The sequence below is a fragment of the Euprymna scolopes genome, chromosome 13, assembly GCF_053919585.1.
Source record: "Euprymna scolopes isolate OS-2025 chromosome 13, ASM5391958v1, whole genome shotgun sequence".
Lineage (NCBI taxonomy): Eukaryota > Metazoa > Mollusca > Cephalopoda > Sepiida > Sepiolidae > Euprymna > Euprymna scolopes.
Genome location: NC_136494.1, coordinates 6,785,360 through 6,804,509, shown reverse-complemented (window position 1 = coordinate 6,804,509; position 19,150 = coordinate 6,785,360). Strand labels below are relative to the sequence as shown.

The following is a 19,150-nucleotide window of genomic DNA, read 5'->3' as shown; positions in this document are numbered from 1 at the left end:
TCTGCAATGGAATGCACTCAAAAGCAATGGAACAATAAAAGTATTCAATTACAACCTTTTAGTTTATTGCATTGTAAAGACCTGGATATATTTAATGTGTGTCAGTTTAAAAACGTGTGGGCGTTTATTCGTATTAACTCCGAGTGATATAATAACTGCATTCTCTCCTTTAAAACTCGCTATGTCATTTCAAGCTGTAGTATAAACATTTGTGTGTGTGTGATAGAGGTTTATTTCGATTAAGAGGATCCAAAACTTGACTCTTTGTAATTGTAAACAGTTGTTTTTGTCTTTCTTGTCCAGGGGGGAACAATAAACTTGTTGCCATAAAGAAAACAATACTGTAGCTTTATTTTAAAACGTTTATTGGAAAAAATCAATTCAGGTAATTCAAGAGACGTTGCAAGTCTGTCTTTGTTTTATCATCATTTCCATGGCAAGTGCTCGTCTGAGCTCCAATCTCTGCCCCTCCCCCTCTCCAATCTTTCACAAAAAAAAAACACCCGTCTAGCTGAAACCACTGTCAACAATTTTCCCCACTCTTTATCTGTGCCTAAATCAAAACTTAGATTCCATGAACAAAGCTTCTTTCTTAGAAGTGGACGCCTGTGGAACTCTCTTCCGTTTGCCTGTTTCCCACCTGACTACAACATAAACAAATTCTTGATAAACCACCCCCTTAAGTAAGACACTTTATCAAATCTCCATTACTAACGATTACTACGATATTATCCCATAGATTACTGTACATGCAATAAACCTTGTCCCCGAGTGGCCTCCGGGCCTTGATAAGCAGTGACTACCATGTAAAAAAAAAAAAAAAGTTATAACAAAAGTTTATTTGAAAATACATCATTTGAAATCAAAATTTAAAATTTTGAAAGAACTTTCTTCTCAACCTAATATTTAGCATCATACTTTAAACATCTGACAAGGTTTTATTTCTTTAAAATAATTCTAAAACTCACCACAGGTTTTTGAGAAAGCTGATTTGGATTTACCTCCATTGGCACACCAATGCTTACAATGCTGGAGGGAACGGATAAAGCTGAAAGCAATCAGAAATGGAAAAATCACATCAAAAGCAGCATTTCTACATTGAATTCTTCTAAAACTTTGGAAATAACATCTTTTCGTAGAGTCTAATATCTAAACTCTTCATTCAACATGAATTCGAATACGTAAAAGATGCAGTCAAGTATGTTCCCTCTACTCGACTAGAAAACTTTTTATACATGTTAGTATCCTATAACTTGATGAAACCACCATCCGTCTATGCATGGAGGGCTGTTTGCACATGTGGGTTGGTGCACCAGTCTTCGACAGGATACAAAAAAGGAATTTCTAAACTAACCTGTTCTGCACTGCCTGCCAAGCTCCAACCCCTGTCCCATCACTGCAATGTTGTATCCCTGTGCTTACTTTACAATTACTTCCAATAAACTTCTTACACCTGTATGCACTCAATGGTAAATACCCTTGACAAACTTAACCATCAAAAAAAAAAAAAAAAGTCCAACCCCTTCACTGTAGTGGTCCCCAAATAGCAGAAAACTTTCTACTCTAATAGCTTTTTCTTCAGACTACTTGTGTCTGGAATTCTCTCTTCACTCTATGTTTCCCAGACTGTATCAACATGTAGAAATTTAAATGTAATGTGAACAAACATCTTGCTGCACAACTTCCCACTTAGAATGCCACATTTAAATCTGGTCTGTAATTACAGGGTGGAATGATAAATTTGTTACCCTAAAGAAAAGAACACTACAATTTTATTTTAAAAACATTTGTTGAAAAAAATTAATTCAGGTAACTTGATTATGTAGTAGAGCTGACATCTATTCAATGTAGCTGCCTTCGCCCTCAATTACTGTCTCAATATGGGTCTGGAACTGGGAACATGCCTTTTCCACAAGCACTGGCGGAAACTCGGTGAATACTCGCCGGATGAACGCAATCAGGCTGGCTTTGGTGTTGTGGGAGGTCATGTTGGTGATGTTCTCGACGTATGCCCAAACGAAGTAATCCAGTGGGTTCAGGGGGGTGAGGGAAGTGAGGGAAGAGTACAAAATCGGATCACTAAAGACATAACTGTGTCTGGAAACTTCATTGAGTTGTGCCCTCAAGCGTTGAACTATCTGGATTTGCATTTTGAGGGTGCTGGCAATGGTCCTGCTGTCATAACTTGAATCGGTAGAGAGCAGGAGTTGTACAGCGGCACATCTCCGATCTCGCTCATTAACATTGTGTCACTTTCAGACATGATAGAAGGCTCCTATCGTTCTAGGAATTTGTACACAACTGGCCAACTAGTAGATGGTCTGCCACAATAAATGAAAACCGGTTTTTCATCAAACTGAAATGGAATCATGTCGTCTTTTCTAGGGTAACAATTTTATCATTCTGCCATGTATATTAGTTTTTAGCCTTATCAGCAAGGCGAAAATACGGGATTTCTTTTATACGTCATTTGCAAAGTTATTGATTTTTCTGGTAATTGGGTTGTCAGAGTGTTCTTGTTTGTTTTTGATCTGATTCTCTTTACCAGGTTTATCATTGAATTTTCGAAATCATCCAGATGTGGGTTTATGTTCAAGATGGGATGTGATTTTTAGCCCGTAGAATTTAGTTGCAGTCTTTTCAATCTATTTCTGGAGCAATAAATGTTTTGGTTTCGATTCTAGCTGATGGCACCCAAGTCTTTTTTTTTGTAACTTTTTAAATCAGTACTATATATTAGGTACAATATAATATTCAATAGTGAATAGCCTTTGTAATAAATAAGAAATTTACATGAATGAAAATTATATTCAAGCGTATTTTATGCCCCCCCCCCCCGCTAATATTTACTAACCATTTAAGCAACTACTTATAGGATGTGCAGCTGTGGTGTTTTAATCTAAAGAAATAGTCGATTCAACTTGATGATATTTATGGCTTAAACATATGTGCCATCTAACGCGTTAGTTTCATTAATGCCAAGCTTATTATATATTCTTATCCAAACAACATTCAGGTGTTAAAAGCCTTCCCATGTTTCTAATAAACTATGACTCAACATGAAGATAAACTTTATCATCCCAGCTTTCTGATTTCGTTTACAATGCTTATAAGTGTTTTATTAGTGGGTGTTTTCATGTTTCTAGCACTGACAAAGACACCGTTATCAAATTAGAAGTCGGTCATACAATACGCTTAAACATGACATTTTAATTTATGCAGATTGCGTATGTATTATTATAGAATCAATCCTTTATTGATTATTATATATTACGATAACAATTTGCCCAGTGGACCAATTCGTAAAACTTTTTGAAAAATAATAATAGTAATAATGATAATGTCGTTCATCAAATTCTGTCTGTGTTTGTTTACAATATCACGTCAGCTGATAGTTGGGCTAAACATAGTCGTTCTTTTATAAATAAAAAGAATTTTTGCAGTTACACGTACAATATTCCCCTCTGTAATAATTCTTCTAAGACTATTTTCAAGATCGGATATTTTCGATACTTATCGGATGAATTTCTGTACAAAACATATCTAAGAACACTGCCAGACATATAAATTATCTTTGTGTGAAATTTGCAAAGGATAGGCTCAGCCGTTTTGGAAGGAACTCTCTCTCACACACACACACCCACACACACACACACCCACACCCACCCACACATACCCACACACACGTGTGCGCACCCACTTACACATACACACACGACTCGCACATGCACACTCACACACGTGCACACAAAGTTACTTCTGATTAATGTCTAGTTTTAAAATATGCAAACGAAAAAATGATTTGCAGCGATTTTAAATGTTACCTCTTCTTTTATCGTAAACTGAACTCATTAATAAGAAAAGACTAAAATAAAATGGTGATGCACACCCAGGCTAGAACAGGGGATGATTCGATCTGTAGTCGAATACTCTACCACTAAGCTATATTTCCAGATTATAATAAATCTGGGTTTTTTTGTTGTTTTTTTTTTTTTGTTTTTTTTGTTTTTTTTTTTTGCAAGAAGAAATGATTTACGGAAATTTTATTATTTCCCTTGGCCGGTGTAATGCAAAATATTCCCCTGTAAAAATTATTTTTATCTATAAAAGAGAAAATCTATTCTTAAGATCGGATTTTTTTTTTTTTTTTTGATTTTTGATACTTATCGGATGAATTTCTGTACAAAACCTATCTAAGAACACTGCCAGACATATAAATCATCTGTGGGTGAAATTTGTAAAGGATAGGCTCAGCCGTTTCGGAACCTATAAGAACTCAATTACACACACTAATTGACTTTTATATAATAGTAGAGAAGATAGTTGTACTCACCCAGTGTTACCCGGGACTTTTAAAATGTTATTCCACATTTTTTCTACTATGCTGTTTTGATATTTTTTATTTTTTTTTTTTTTTTGTAAATCAAATATCATCTTTTTATTTAAAAATAAAAGTTGAATTTAACTATTATAGCATTGTTTGGACATTTTTATTGTTTTTTTATTTTTATTTTTTTATTATTTTTTTTTTTTTTACATTTTCACCCCAAAAAAGGCATGTTGCCACTTTGATGTAGGGGGCTACTATCAGGAACATAAGCTACAGGAGTACTATCTAGGGAGTTGGGCAGCAAGATGTCGGTTCACATTACACTTGAACTTCTGCATGTCAGTACAGTTGGGGAAGCAGGGACCCGGAAGGGAATTCCAAAGTCTAGTGGTTCTGGGGAAGAAACTACTGGAGTAGAAGGCTCTCTTACATCTAGGGATCTCTAGTGTGAAGGGGTGGGATTTAGCTGCTTGTCGGGTTTGTTGGGGATATTTACGTCGAGAGGGGTACAAGTGCTTGCAGTTCGTCAGAGCATTCACCATTAAAGTACTTGTAGAACAGGCAGAGGAATGCAACATTTTGTCGATGGGATAGAGGCTGAAGCTTAGATGACAGTTCAGCACCTATCAAATTGGTGACTCTCTTTTGAATCCTGTTAAGAAGTAAGAGACTAGTAGCAGATGCACCAGCCCAAATATGACAACAATACTCCATACCTGGGTAAATGGTGGCCTTATAGAGGTACAGGATACTTTCGGGTGTTAGTAGCTTTCTAGCATGGTAGAGAGAACCTACCTTTTTCGCAGTGGTCCTGGCAATACTCTCAATGTAATTGTTCCAACTCATGTTTCCTGTGAACATAGGCCGAGGAGTTTAAAAGATGTACTTTCAGATAAAGAGTCATTGGCCATAACTATTGGTGGTAGAGAAGGTTTCTTATAATTATTGTTCTTTTGGGAAGTGACAGTGGTCTAGTGGTTAATGACACGGTCTAACGACCTGGGTGTTCCAAGTTCAAATCCAGTTCGTTCCACAAAAATCATTTTCACTTAGGATGTTGGTAATTTTCAAGTGGTCCCTCCCGTAATTACCAATGTCTTTCTAGAAAGAATTCTGACTAAAAAAATATCAGGGAAACCAATGCCAACAATAGAATCTTTGGATTCATACGATATGATGATGACAGTAACATAAAAAAGTAATGCTTCCTATTTTTTATTCCGTCCGAATAGACCAGAAGGGATTCTGAATTGCATTGTTATGATGACTGAACTTATGCATTCAAGGTCTGAAAGTTTCATCTCTCTGTTGCAGATATTAACGGTGTGAAACTCTCAGAAAGTGATCTCTGCCATGGACGTGCGTTAGAAGCAAAGATGATTAATTTAATTATTGGCAAAAGTGCATTAAGAATGCAAGTGGTTGCTTGTTTTTATGGTAGCACTTCCATATTCGTAGCTCCATATATATATATATATATATATATATATATATATATAAAAATATATATATATAAAAATATATATATAAATATAAATATAAAATGAGAAAAATTAAAAATAAAAATAATTCGCCCCTGCACCCACCTTTTATAACCAATAAAATAACAAATAAAAAAAAATAAAAAAAAACAACTATAAATACACCAAACCTCAATAAACAAGACAACAACATCATCAATCACTCCTGACGACGATCGGATGTACCAATAGAAAGCGCTTGAGAAGAATATGGCCGAACAACTTTTGGGAGCCATAATGTACAACATGCCAGCCGAAATAAAAAAAAAATGAGAGTTCAGTGAATTGAGAAGATATCCAACTAAATCGGGAAAAAGAAGAACTCTGTCATGTTTTTTTTTTACATGGAAGTCACCACTTGTCAAGGGCCGGAAGCCACTCGGGTATAAGGGTTATTGGGTCGACAGTAATCAAGGGGATAGTATCGTAGTAATCATTAGTATTGGATATTTGATAAAGTGTCTTACTTAAGGGGGCGGTTCATCAGAAATTTGTTTATGTTGGATTTGAAGACCTCCAAGTTGTAGTTAGGTGGGAAGCAGGCAAATGGAAGAGAGTTCCACAGGCGTGCACTTCTAAGAAAGAAGCTTTGTTCATGGAATCTATGGTTTGATTTTGGCACAGTTAAAGAGTGGGGAAAATTTTTGACAGTGGTTTCAGCTAGACAGATGTTTATCATGAAAGATTGGCCAGGGGGGACCATGGATGGAGTTCAAATGAGCACTTGCCATGGAAATAACGATAAAACAAAGATAATCTTGCAACGTCTCTTCTGTGGGAGAGAGGTTGCAGAGAATAGAAAAGGTCATCCCCCACTAAGCCACGAAGTCTATCTTGTACTCTGTCAAGGCAGGATAGGCTGTTTTTAGCAACTCCTGCCCAGATGTGGGAGCAGTACTCCATCCTTGGACGTAATTGGCTTTTATATAGATACAGAATTACATTAGCAGTGAGATATCTTCTGGAGCGGTAGAAGGATCCTACCATTTTTCCAGCGACCTTGGCAACAGATTTGATGTATGTGTCCCATTTCAGATCAGGAGTAAAGGTCAATCCCAGAAGCTTATCAAAACATGGAGCCTCCTCTAGATGAGAGCCATCCATTTCAATTGATGCCAGATGGGGATCAGAGCGTTGATGATGTAAAGATAGAAGCTTGGTTTTAGATGCATTAAAAGTAACCCGCCACCTCTTCTCCCACTGTACCGTGCGCTCAAGATCAGAGGAGGGAGAATCAGAGAGAACTGTGTCATTTACAGGCTTAGATGCGTTGCCACAGATGGTCGTGTCATGTAAAATAAGATTTGTTGAATGTAAAATAAGATTTGTTGAATGTAAAATAAGATTTGTTGAATGTAAAATAAGATTTGTTGAATGTAAAATAAGATTTGTTGAATGTAAAATAGGATTTGTTGAATGTAAAATAAGATTTGTTGAATGTAAAATAAGATTTGTTGAATGTAAAATAAGATTTGTTGAATGTAAAATAAGATTTGTTGAATGTAAAATAAGATTTGTTGAATGTAAAATAAGATTTGTTGAATGTAAAATAGGATTTGTTGAATGTAAAATAAGATTTGTTGAATGTAAAATAAGATTTGTTGAATGTAAAATAAGATTTGTTGAATGTAAAATAAGATTTGTTGAATGTAAAATAAGATTTGTTGAATGTAAAATAAGATTTGTTGAATGTAAAATAAGATTTGTTGAATGTAAAATAAGATTTGTTGAATGTAAAATAAGATTTGTTGAATGTAAAATAAGATTTGTTGAATGTAAAATAAGATTCGTTGAATGTAAAATAAGATTTGTTGAATGTAAAATAAGATTTGTTGAATGTAAAATAAGATTTGTTGAATGTAAAATAAGATTTGTTGAATGTAAAATAAGATTTGTTGAATGTAAAATAAAATTTGTTGAATGTAAAATAAGATTTGTTGAATGTAAAATAAGATTTGTTTTTCTTTTTTTCATTAAGCTCTGGAATCTTTTTTTTTATTTAGCTCTGGAATCTTTTTTTTTATCAAGCTCTGGAATCTTTTTTTTTTTTTTTTTTATTAAGATCTGGAATCTGCACAGAATGTTGTACAGAACTTTTTTTTTTAATCCATGGGAGTAGTTTGCTCTCATTCCGTCAGGCATGACTGGGTAGGAATCTAAAATAATTCTTAATTGCATTATTTTTTTTAAAATTTCTTATGTTTTCGTTATTATAAAGTAATTAGTCATTGCATTCTTAGTATCACCTGCACTGAAGGTTGAAAGATTTCCGAGTTTGACAAGATGCATCTGAAGAAGGTTGGAGGTTACAGTGGCTGAAACGTTGTGAGAATAATACCCCAGATGAGAACAGTAATCCGAGTAACCTAAACAATACAATTTTTCAATCCTCATTAACAAAATTCTGAAACATAAGTTTTTTGTCTATAACGACACGCGGCCATTTTCTTAACTACCAAACGTAAAAAGAGCAAATATCCATTTCCGTTTCCATCGCATAAACAAACGTATAGACAGTCGTAAACTTGAGTGGCTTTCTACCACTTCTACTACACGTGCAACGTAAATATCCCATTAAGAATTCTGGTAAACTTCCTTGGTTTGGCATTTTGGAATTGATCTACTGGAAACATCTTTTAGGCAAAATGGTAGAAAATGGTGAGGAATTCTGCCTTTTTTTTTTCTTTTTTTTTACGACTGGGAGGGGGGGCAGAGAGGTCGAAGAAAATTGATACTCTTGAAGCAAAGGAAAAAAAGTGAAGCGTAAAAGAGAACGAACTCTTCATTTAAATCCAGTACATGTGAAAAATGTGAGTATTGAGTATTCGCGTTTCTGTCAGAATAGCTAAAGTGTTCCTATTTATTTTGCCTCCCCACGAGGGCAGAGTTAAACACCAAGGTCGTTTTTTAATGTGGGAAAAAGGAACAAAAATAAAAGTTCTCTCGGTTGTTAAAGATTTCTCCTCCACTAACTGAGAACAAAAAATCGAAGTGTAATATCAGAACAGATACTACACTTTGAGTTATATATTTTTTATTTACTCTGAAAGTTTGCAAATAAAACAGAAATAAACAAAAAAAATTAAGCACAAGGCCACTCAAAAATTGGGGATGAGGGTTTCTATGGTCATCCTCGTCCCTGTACTTTTGCTAGTCTATGCTTTATCCTAGCTAAAGTTCTCATTCACCACAATAACTCAAGCACACCGGGGATCGTCCTACCTGACATACCCAAATCATATCGTATGTTTGTTTTTTTTTGTTTTTGTTTTTTTTTTTAATAAATTTGTAAATATAAAATTTTATAAAAAGTCATTTGTTTAATTTTATTTCATTGCCTTGGGATGGGAGAAAAAAAGTTCAAAATATATAATTAAAATATTGATAAGACACTCCCAACCCTCTCTAGGCCACTGTTTTCCGGCTTGATGTTGGCTGAAAACAAGCAAGTCGCTCTCTACATGGGGTTGAAATTCTAGGCAGGATTAAAGAAACTGGGGTTAGGTGGGGGGGAGTATATGAAGTTTCTCCAAGATTATTGGGGTAGCCAGGGACGAAAAAGAAAGAATCAGGGTATGGGTATCTTGAAGGGGATCATTCACTCGGCTGGTTGGCTTGAAGGCCAAGAAACACGTTGTTATCAAAGAGAACTAAAGTGTTGTTAGCAGAGAGAATCTGAGCAAATCCTCTAAATGCGTGAGTGCCCTAAAATATTTTCTGCATTATTTGGACAGTATCAGGGAGGGAAGACAGGGCAATGGCCTGAGGTGTCCAAATTTAAAAAGGGAGTGTCCAATCATACTCAAGCTTGTTGCAATATTTTTTATATAATCGGAGGGTAGATATTTACTGGCTGCTCACCTCAGCAAAATGTGACACAAGGTCAGAAAGTGAGGATGTCCAGCCAGCGCTCCTAATGGAGTGGCCCTCTGGCCTAGCAAAAATTACTTGGGCATCTCCATCAGCATTCTCTAGTGGGGCGCCTCACACAATAAGTGATAAACTTACCCCACCTGAAAGCCGAGTGGCAATGCCTGGACCTCCTAGGTAATACCTGGTCCTGGATATGACCTTAAACTATATCCGATCGTGAGGCCCCAGCTTGCGGGCTTTGGGGAGTGTGGAGCCACCCTTTAATTGCCATTGCTCTCAGGTCCACTCTGACCCGGAGTGGTAGTACCTGTTAGGGTCCCAACTATGGGTTAAATAGAAACCGACTTAAAAAAATAAATATACTATATTAAAAAAATTTTTCTTCAAAATAACTGGATTCGGCATTAAATAGCCTGAAAAGGGTTGATATGCCGTAAAACAAAAACAACCAACCAACTTAGGTAATACCCAGGTGGCATACCTCAATCTGATAGGTATTTGGTCAGTTCCTGGCCCCGAATCTGTCTGGCTGATTGTCAAGAACGGATCTTGACTAGTACTTTCTACTCATGTCCTCAAGCAACCAAAGCAGCAAAGAGGCTGATTCTCATCGATATGATGAAGAGGGTATTGTTACAAAAAATTGGAAGGTTCTATTTATAGAGAAGGGTGATAAGTACTTATCAATCGGATGGAACCACACTCTGCTATTAATCAATCAGAAACTGGAATCACTTCATAAATATACTGATATACTGAATCTGTTAAGAATTCTTGCACATAACTTTTCATCTTCACACGGGAAGGAAATTTGCTCCTCATCTCAAGACTTCTTTGGATTGGCTATCTACCGAAAACTTTATTCTTCATCTTTGTCTGCAAGCTTTTACAATTCAAAACTTCTCTGAATTGATATCGCTATTTTGTTTGGAACAACATTTCTCCTTTTTCTAAAACTAAAATGGTTTATAACTCAAAAAATTATGGGCCCAGTGTGCTTCCACTGTGCAACTCTGCTCCTTTTCTAATAATAGTATTAGGACTTGAGTCTTTGGGACATACAATTGAGAAATTGGCCTCAAATATCACCAGGGTATCACTAGACTTCTGAACGACATAAGGCAGTATGTACATGTTGGCAACAAGTGTAAATGCGGGTGTCTGTCCACCCCTGTCTAGAAGTCTGTCCGCTCTAGTGGTCAATTCTCAACTCTCTGAATCTCTCCAAAATTAACTACATCACGCGTTCTCTTACGTCACCTAATTACGTGTCTCAGACCAACCTAATGTCCACAAGTAGTTATTTGTTTATTCAAAACCCCAAAATAATGTTTACATCTATTTTCTATTTTCACATTCCTTTTGTGATTCACACGTCAATCATTTCTTCCCCAATTTAATTGTTTATTCTTCTAGTCATAATAACTGATCCAGCGACCATCCGTCGCTCAAATCAATTAATAATAATACAATAACAATAATAATAATGTTTTGACCCTTGACCCCGCTTGCCACAGTTAACAGATACTATGCTATGATCACAGCCTAAAGCGTCATAACATTACAGTACCACAAAGGCCGATCCCTGGACTTTTATTATTTCTGACATTCATAAATGACCCTTCTGTTGAAATTGTCTACGAGATGAGTGTATTTGTTGATGATACCATGCTGTATAACAGACAAGGGGTAGGGAACAAATGGACATATACCTACGGTAATGGCTGAAACCTTAAAGGAAGATATCCAGTCTATAGGGAAGACAAAAATGGATGGTCACATTCAATGCTACTAAGACTAAACATCTTTCCTTTAATAATTACAAGAAACCTTCTCAACCACTAATAGCCATGGCTCTTCATTTAAACTCTTTGGCTTAACATTCACAGGCAAATACATTGAGGATTACCAAGGCTGCTCCAAAAAAGGTTGGCTCTCTCTGTCGTGCTAGAAAACTATTCACACCTGAGAGTATCCTGTACCTCTATAAGTCGCCAATGCATGGAGTATTGTTGTCACATTTTGACTGATGTACAGGGGTGGCCAACTTAAAAGTAGCCCAGAAAAATGTAGTAGAGAGGAGGAACATTCTTTCATTGTTTAAATTACCTGTAGTGTTATAAAAGATGCTGGTTATGTTCTCTTTTAGTTGGTCTAGATTGTGAGGATTATTTGCATAAACTTTTTGTTTTAAAGTCCCCCAAAGATAAGAATCACATGATGACAAGTCCGGGTGACTTGGTGGCCATAACCCTTTGCTTATTGTTCTCTCTTCCGTAAAAATGTCATGAACTCGTGTCAATAAGACGTGTGGCATGTGTCGCCATTTTGTTGGAAAAAGAATTGTATTTTGTCTTGTGGTGTCAGTTGGTCGCTAAGAGAAAGATTAGAGAGATCGGGTTACTTTTAAGTGGGCTGCCTCATCTAAAAAAATTGATTAGAGAAAGATTATATACTAAGGTTACTTTTAAGCGAGCCACCCTACATCTGCCACCGGTCTCTTGCTCCTAGACACATTAAAAAACCTAATAAATCCCGCACTATCAACCAAACTCTAACATCTGTCCCATCGCCACAATGCAGCATTAAGCATTTTTTTTTAAAATTCAATTTTTAACATTATATAATCAATTCTTAATGCTGCAATATTTTAAGTTATAAATTTATTATATTTTTTTACTAGAATATCTTGTCCTTTTCTTTTCCAGTTTTAACAACTAGTCCTTTACTTTTCCATGTTTAAGCTTAACCATATTACTTTTCATGCTCATATTTTTCTATTGTAATTTATATATTTATTCTGATTGTTTCAATATATATATATATATATATATATATATATATATATTACAATAGAAAAATATGAGCATGAAAAGTAATATGGTTAAGCTTAAACATGGAAAAGTAAAGGACTAGTGGTTAAAACTGGAAAACAAACGACAAGATATTCTAGTAAAAAATATAATAAATATATAACTTAAAACATTGCAGCATTAAGAATGGATTATATAATATTATAATTTGAATTAAAAAAATTTAATGCTGCAATATTTTAAGTTATAAATTTATTATATTTTTTACTAGAAGATCTTGATATAATTTATATGTAATATATGTATTTCACTAAAAAAAAAATTTATATTGAAATTTTTGTGTGGTTCTTGGCTACACACAATGGCACTATCGTCGTCCAAGATGGCATCTACCGAGGCCAAGTACTACATTACAGACTTTCTTCAATAAAAAAAAAAAAATGGCTATCTAATAAATATACTTTCAACCTATTTATTTGAATGTAAAAAATTTTTAATTTCTTTTTTTTATTTCTCAGGATTTCCTATTTGGAAATTTACAATGAAAAAATGTATGATTTGCTGGCAAAATTTTCGCCACCAAATGACACGGGTTCTTCGGACAAATTGGTGATTGTTGAGAAGAGTGATGGAGTGTACGTTCGTGGTCTGTCTTACTATCGTTGTCAAACCGAAGAAGATGCCCTCAATCTACTCTTTGAGGTATGATTCTTATTTATTGCTCGTCATAAGATTTTGTTTTGTTTCAGTCAAAGTTTTTGAAAATTAAAGGACCCAGAAATCATGGGCACCCTTTCTGGGGCTAACACTTGATCTATATGAGACACATAGATATTCGAAAATTCCATTAAAACAGGTAATAGAACTCTTAAATTAATAAAAAAAAAAAATTGAATCATTTTTTTGTTCTTTTAATAAAATATTTTTGCATCTTTAACATGTTTTAAAAACAGTTTTATCTGTTTATTCAAAGTCTTCAAATTCCTAATAATGCTTCCAAGAGCTTTAATACCAGTTTTTATACCACTTTTGTTTTTTTTTTTCTCTCTCTGGATAAAGCCCTAGCAACATTGGGCAAAACGTTAAGGTCTTTCACATTTCCAATTTTAATTCCTACATCTACAAAAGTATGAGATACCAATAAGAAAGTTATTTTGATATTTTTTGTAGTGATTTTTTTGTAGAGAGTATTTTGTGTATGTGCAAGAAAGCTTATGTTTTCAATGCCTCTGTTCAATCTTGAAAGATAATGGATACCCCCTGTAAGGGTAGCTGCATGGTAATTGTGAGGCAGGGGTTGCGCAATATACAACCACACCTCTCCTGAATCGGCACTGCTTGAGTCCAGTAGCAAGGAGTGTTTCAAGATGACTGGAAACAATGCTGAGATAAGCAGAGAGCACATACAGCACCTAGAATGCCCAAATGGTCACCCATTTTAGTACTGACCAGGCTCAATGCTGCTTAACTTTGGTGATGCAATGGGAATTGGTGTGTCAACATGATTGTCATACAGAATGAGCTTGCAAATAAAAAATGTCCAACTGTGACTTAAGATGAATAAAAGATACATATGCAAAATATTGCATAAGACTTCAAAGACTTTTACATTGGTAGCACAGTAAGACCACTACACATCTGTATTAAAGAACACCTCAACATATAAATATACAATCAGGCATGCGGCATATATGACCTGCCCAATGAATATTCAAGCTTGATCATGATCTTCCGTACACCTGCCTCCTACATGCAGTGCCTGGTATTCCCAAATTTGTCACCCATCTGGTACTGACAAGGCTCGACGTTGTTTAACTTTGGTGATCTAATGGGAATTCGTGTGCCAATGTTGTTATGCCATATATTATGTTTTTATTAATGTGATTAGAGGTGTCATTCATTGAAATGCATCAAGTTGATTGTAGATTGAGACTGTGAGTGTATGGTTGCTGTTATGACCTGGTTTGTTGTCATTATGATGATGCTGGCTGCTGACCTCTTCATGTTGTGTATCGTTGATAACTCACTGCTCTGTTTGTATAGTTAATGACCGTCTCCTAAATGTGTAGCATTTTAAACGTTAAACAACCGTTTGCACATCATTGTTTACATAAACATGTACTTTTTTCACCTGTGCATTTTCGCTGGTGAGTAATAAAAAAAGAAAAAAACAAATTGAATGTCTTTATACATGTACAGGTTTTTCATTCATCGCTTTTCCATGTATGAAGCCATGATCCTCTCCTTGTTGTTGACCTTCTGTTTAACTTAAGACAAATAATTACTCATTCATGAAAACAAAGATTTGCTGGGTTTTCAAGGTTTTATTTAGAGAGATTACTCAGCAGGAGAAAGACTACTTAACTAATTACTTAATTTTATTTGTCTTAAGAATGAAAATTGAGAGATGCAGAAGGGCAGACATCAAGGTGACATTCACTTATATTCTCTCTACATTGACAGACGCATCTCACCTGTCTCACTTTCCGGCTCAAATTTACGAGAAACTCTTTTCTGTCCTCCGAACATGTGACGTTATCTTTACATTCTGTCATTCAACACCTGCATTTCTAGCACAATTTGTCTAGGGAGCTAACCTTAGACCCCTTTGCTGCAATCATGCCACCTGCAGCTCAGTACATTTCTGTTTGCTGCCAACTTATCCTGACATGTGCTAATTCAGTTGTAAGTTACACTCTTCTGAAAGGTTGGAGGTTCAATCCTCAGTGTAAGCAACATAAAAAATACAGTTCATAATATCTTTAGACTTCTACCCAGTAATGACTAGAAACTTTATTCTGTCTCCCAAACACATGACGTCATTTCTATGTCATACCATTTGATACCTGCATTTTGATTAGGAATCCAACCCTTAACCTCACTCCAGCTTCAATCATACCAGCCTCAGTTGGATCTATTTCTGTTTGCAGAAATAATCCCCAAAAATTCAAATTTTTGCGAGATTTTAGAAAGCCATTCTTAATATTTGCTTAAAAAATGATTTTCTCTAAAAAATAGATTGATTTATGTGATTTTTGGTGTATGATTTGTTCTTTCCATCACGGCTACGTACATCAAATATTTTTCTTTATTTTTTATTTTTTTGGAGGGGGTTATTCTTTTCCCTACAGCCTCTTTCTCACAGAAGAGGCGTTGCTGATCTTTTTCTACCAACCAAGCTTCTCTCCTTTCATCACTTAAGCTCCGATCCTTGTTTTTTCTCCAGATGAAATGATGGGCTGTCTCCTTGAAGTAGCTTCTTGAACGGACTTTCACTCACAATCTAAAAATATTAATTTCAATGATGCTTAAACTTTTTAATCATTCAGACATTAGTCAATAAAAATATTCAGGATTATTCTTCGATATTTTCAATAAATTTAGGATACGTTTGGATTCAGTTTTCCTTTATTAAATAATGACATTTTATCACAAGTTTTTGGTTCCTCAACAAAGGAGGGATTGGACCTAGTAATTCACACCCATTCGTCCGTTCACACTTTTCTCAATAATCACGCCTTGGATTTTTTTCTTTTAATTTTGCACAAACATTTGTCATGGTGAAAGTAAATTTTTGCCAGAACCGATTTTCTGAGATTACTCTGGTTTCCCTCTAGGGGGCCATTATAGGGGTAAAATGGCCCCAAGATCGTTCGTCTGTTCGTTTATTTTTACTTTTTTTCAATAAACATTCCTTGAAATTTTTGCGCAATCATTAGTCATGGTGAAATGAAGTTTTTCATTCGTCGAGGGGGGGATCCTGCATGCTCGGCTTGTTTTTCTCAATTTTTTCTTTGAGGTTTCCAAATATAATTTTTAATCACTTTCCGTCACAAATCTTTTTTTAATTCTTGGATATTTTCCAAGAAAATAAATTTAAAGTGTCTTCAATTTCACAAAAATATCTACAACTCCAAACGTAATGTTAAATTTACGTATAACTACGAGAACAATATCTCTTCATGTTTATATAAAAGTGTAGTTAAATTTTTTCACCACATCCTTTCACCACATTCTTATGTCGAGTGTTCATAAAAGAAAATAATTATTTTACGTAGACACAATCTTCATAACAGAAGAAAACCGTAGAAAATGAAAAATTATGATGTTTTACAAAACAAATCCGAAAATCTCATCTGAAAAAAAAGCGGTTAACTTATACCCCCCACCACCACTTTACTGTTGAGGTCCCTAAAATTAAAAAAAAAACAGACTTTTACTCCAACAGTTTCTTTTCTCAGACTCTGGAATTCCCTCCCTGTTTCCTGCTGAAGTTTAAATACAATGTGAACAGATATTTCGATGCTCAAATCTCCAGTACACGATTTCAGATAAGTAGCTCTTTATGCTCTAAGTGGCAATATGTCTTGTTTGGGGGTGAAAAAGTTTTTAAAAAAGGTGGGGGGGGGTAATTTTAAAGGCATTGTCTTATTCACTGTTGAAGTCCCTAAATTCCAAAAAGACTTTTACTCTAATAATTTATTTCCATGGACTCTGAAATTCCCTCCCTGTTTCCCTCTTCCCTGACTGTACTACAAATAGCTGAAGTTTAAATGTAATATGAACAGATATCTCGATGCTCAGATCTCCAATACACGATTTCAAACCGTAGCCTGTTTGCGTTTCAAGTAGCAAACTGTCTTATTTGGGGGGGGTGAAAAAGAGTTTGAAAAAAAATGGGGGATGATGTACTTTTGAAGGCATTGTCTTATTGATTTTGAAATATTGAGTTCCAATTCTATGCGTGTGCTAAATTTTTATTTGTTTGTTTTAGGGAGAGACGAACCGTGCAATTGGAGAACATTCTTATAATCGAAGGTCAACGCGATCCCATTGCATATTTTCTGTTTACATTGAGGTTTGTACATTTCTAATCTCATATTTATAATTTACTCTGAAAACATAAACCGATTGATTGCTGATCAAGTGTGTCTATGTAACAGTGTGTGGATGCAAATGCATACAAAATGTGAACTGATATCACTGTATGGAAAAGGACTATAAAAAGAAGACAAAGCACGTTAAAGAAGATGATCATATTAGAGACGTGGATGACGTTCGAGAGTATGATTACCTGAGAGACGTCACAACAGTAACGAGAGAATGAGGAAATGTCGTTACGCAACAAAAAAAGAGTTGAAGTTCTTTTCTATTCTTTGTCTGCTTTGCGACTGAGGCTACAATCAATGTGTTGGTTCCTGAACAAGGTTACATCTAGAAGGAATGGTAGAAGGATGCAGAAAACGAGCTAAACCACAAAAAAGATGGTGTGACAATGTATGTTCTTGGATTTCCAGATTTATCAGTCAGCCAAAATAAAGTGGTGCGAGAGGGGGGGGGAGATAGTTAAGTCCTATTAGACTTATTCTGTTGTATGTCTAGAAAGAATAGTGTAAGGGTGCAGAAAAATAGGTAAATCACTAATAATATTCTAGTACAATCAACATATTTCAAAGATGGGAGCATAATGTGCCATCATCTTGGAAATACTAGCATTTTTACTCATTGAAAAAGTTTTTCTTCATATTCCATGCATAATACTAAATAGAATTTAACTCCAAAAAGTTCAGCATGTCATGATCTTAAAAAACATTAAAAACATAAAATCATTTTAATTGCTTGTACACACTTTTTCATCAAATTCTATTAAGGCCATTAAATTACAGTTTTACCAGGGGTTATTATTATAGCCACCAAACCTCTATAACCGAGAGACAATCCTCTCATATTATTCATCACCATTCAATTGTCAATCTATCAATCTCATTGGGTTATCCTTTATTCTTAGGCTTCCTAAGTGATTACTCATCAATTAAAAAAAAAAAGAAAAAACGATGGGATGACATAATTTGATTTAAGAACAATTCATTTTAAAATAGGTAAAGTCAGGATTGTTTATCTCAACGACATCAAATTGATTGCCATCAATGCTGATTGAACAATTTTATTTGTTTCAATATGTGTGAAAGGTGATAACGTACGTACGAACATGAAGTGCATATTATTATTAACTAGCGGGGGTACCCGGCGTTGCCCGAGTGTTTGTTTCCGGGATGGAGGGAGGGGAGTTTTAAAAAATGTTATGGTAGGTAAGTAGGAAGGATCAAACCCAGAGTCATGAGTAAAAGGCAAATAAAGTGTGAAAAAAAAAAAAAAAAACATCTGCAACGTTAACAGTTCGGCCACCAAGAAAAGTCCATTCCAGTTGTTAAGGACAAAAAAAAAAAAAAAAAAACGACTACGGTAGGTCGGCGCGAACGGGAAAATATAATGTGAATTGTCTAGCACGCTAACCACTACGCCACAGAGCACTGCAGCTTAGTTTAGTGATTTTAAATAACTTCACATGAAAGAACTACGAAGCCAAACCGGTGTTCTCTTCTCAACTGTTCCTTGTGAACGATCCCCAAACGGTGTTAAGTGGTGGCAGGGGGAGGAGGAATTTTTTAGAGAGAAAATATTTTACCACTTCCATTGATCTTAACCGATTTTGGCCGTGACTTCTCAGCAGAAAAAGTATAGAAATCTAAGATTATCGAGGAATTTGAGAAATAATAAGCCTATAACACATCTCAGATATTGTTCTGCCGTTTGTGCATATTATATTTGCATGA

General features: G+C 35.2%; 1 protein-coding gene across 4 annotated transcripts in view; it reads left to right on the top strand.

Moving 5' to 3' along the window:
• Window positions 1–19,150, top strand: part of LOC145291928 (kinesin-like protein KIF9) — a 223,834-nt gene that overhangs the window by 71,642 nt on the left and 133,042 nt on the right. For all 4 annotated transcript variants that reach the window (XR_013869494.1, XM_080137840.1, XM_080137839.1 and 1 more), the window contains exons 4-5: window positions 13,055–13,238; window positions 17,311–17,394. Coding sequence is in view for 3 of the 4 variants with exons in the window: in XM_080137840.1 (XP_079993966.1) it covers window positions 13,055–13,238; window positions 17,311–17,394 (268 nt within the window). In the remaining variant the exon portion in view is untranslated. The remainder of the gene's footprint in view (window positions 1–13,054; window positions 13,239–17,310; window positions 17,395–19,150) is intronic.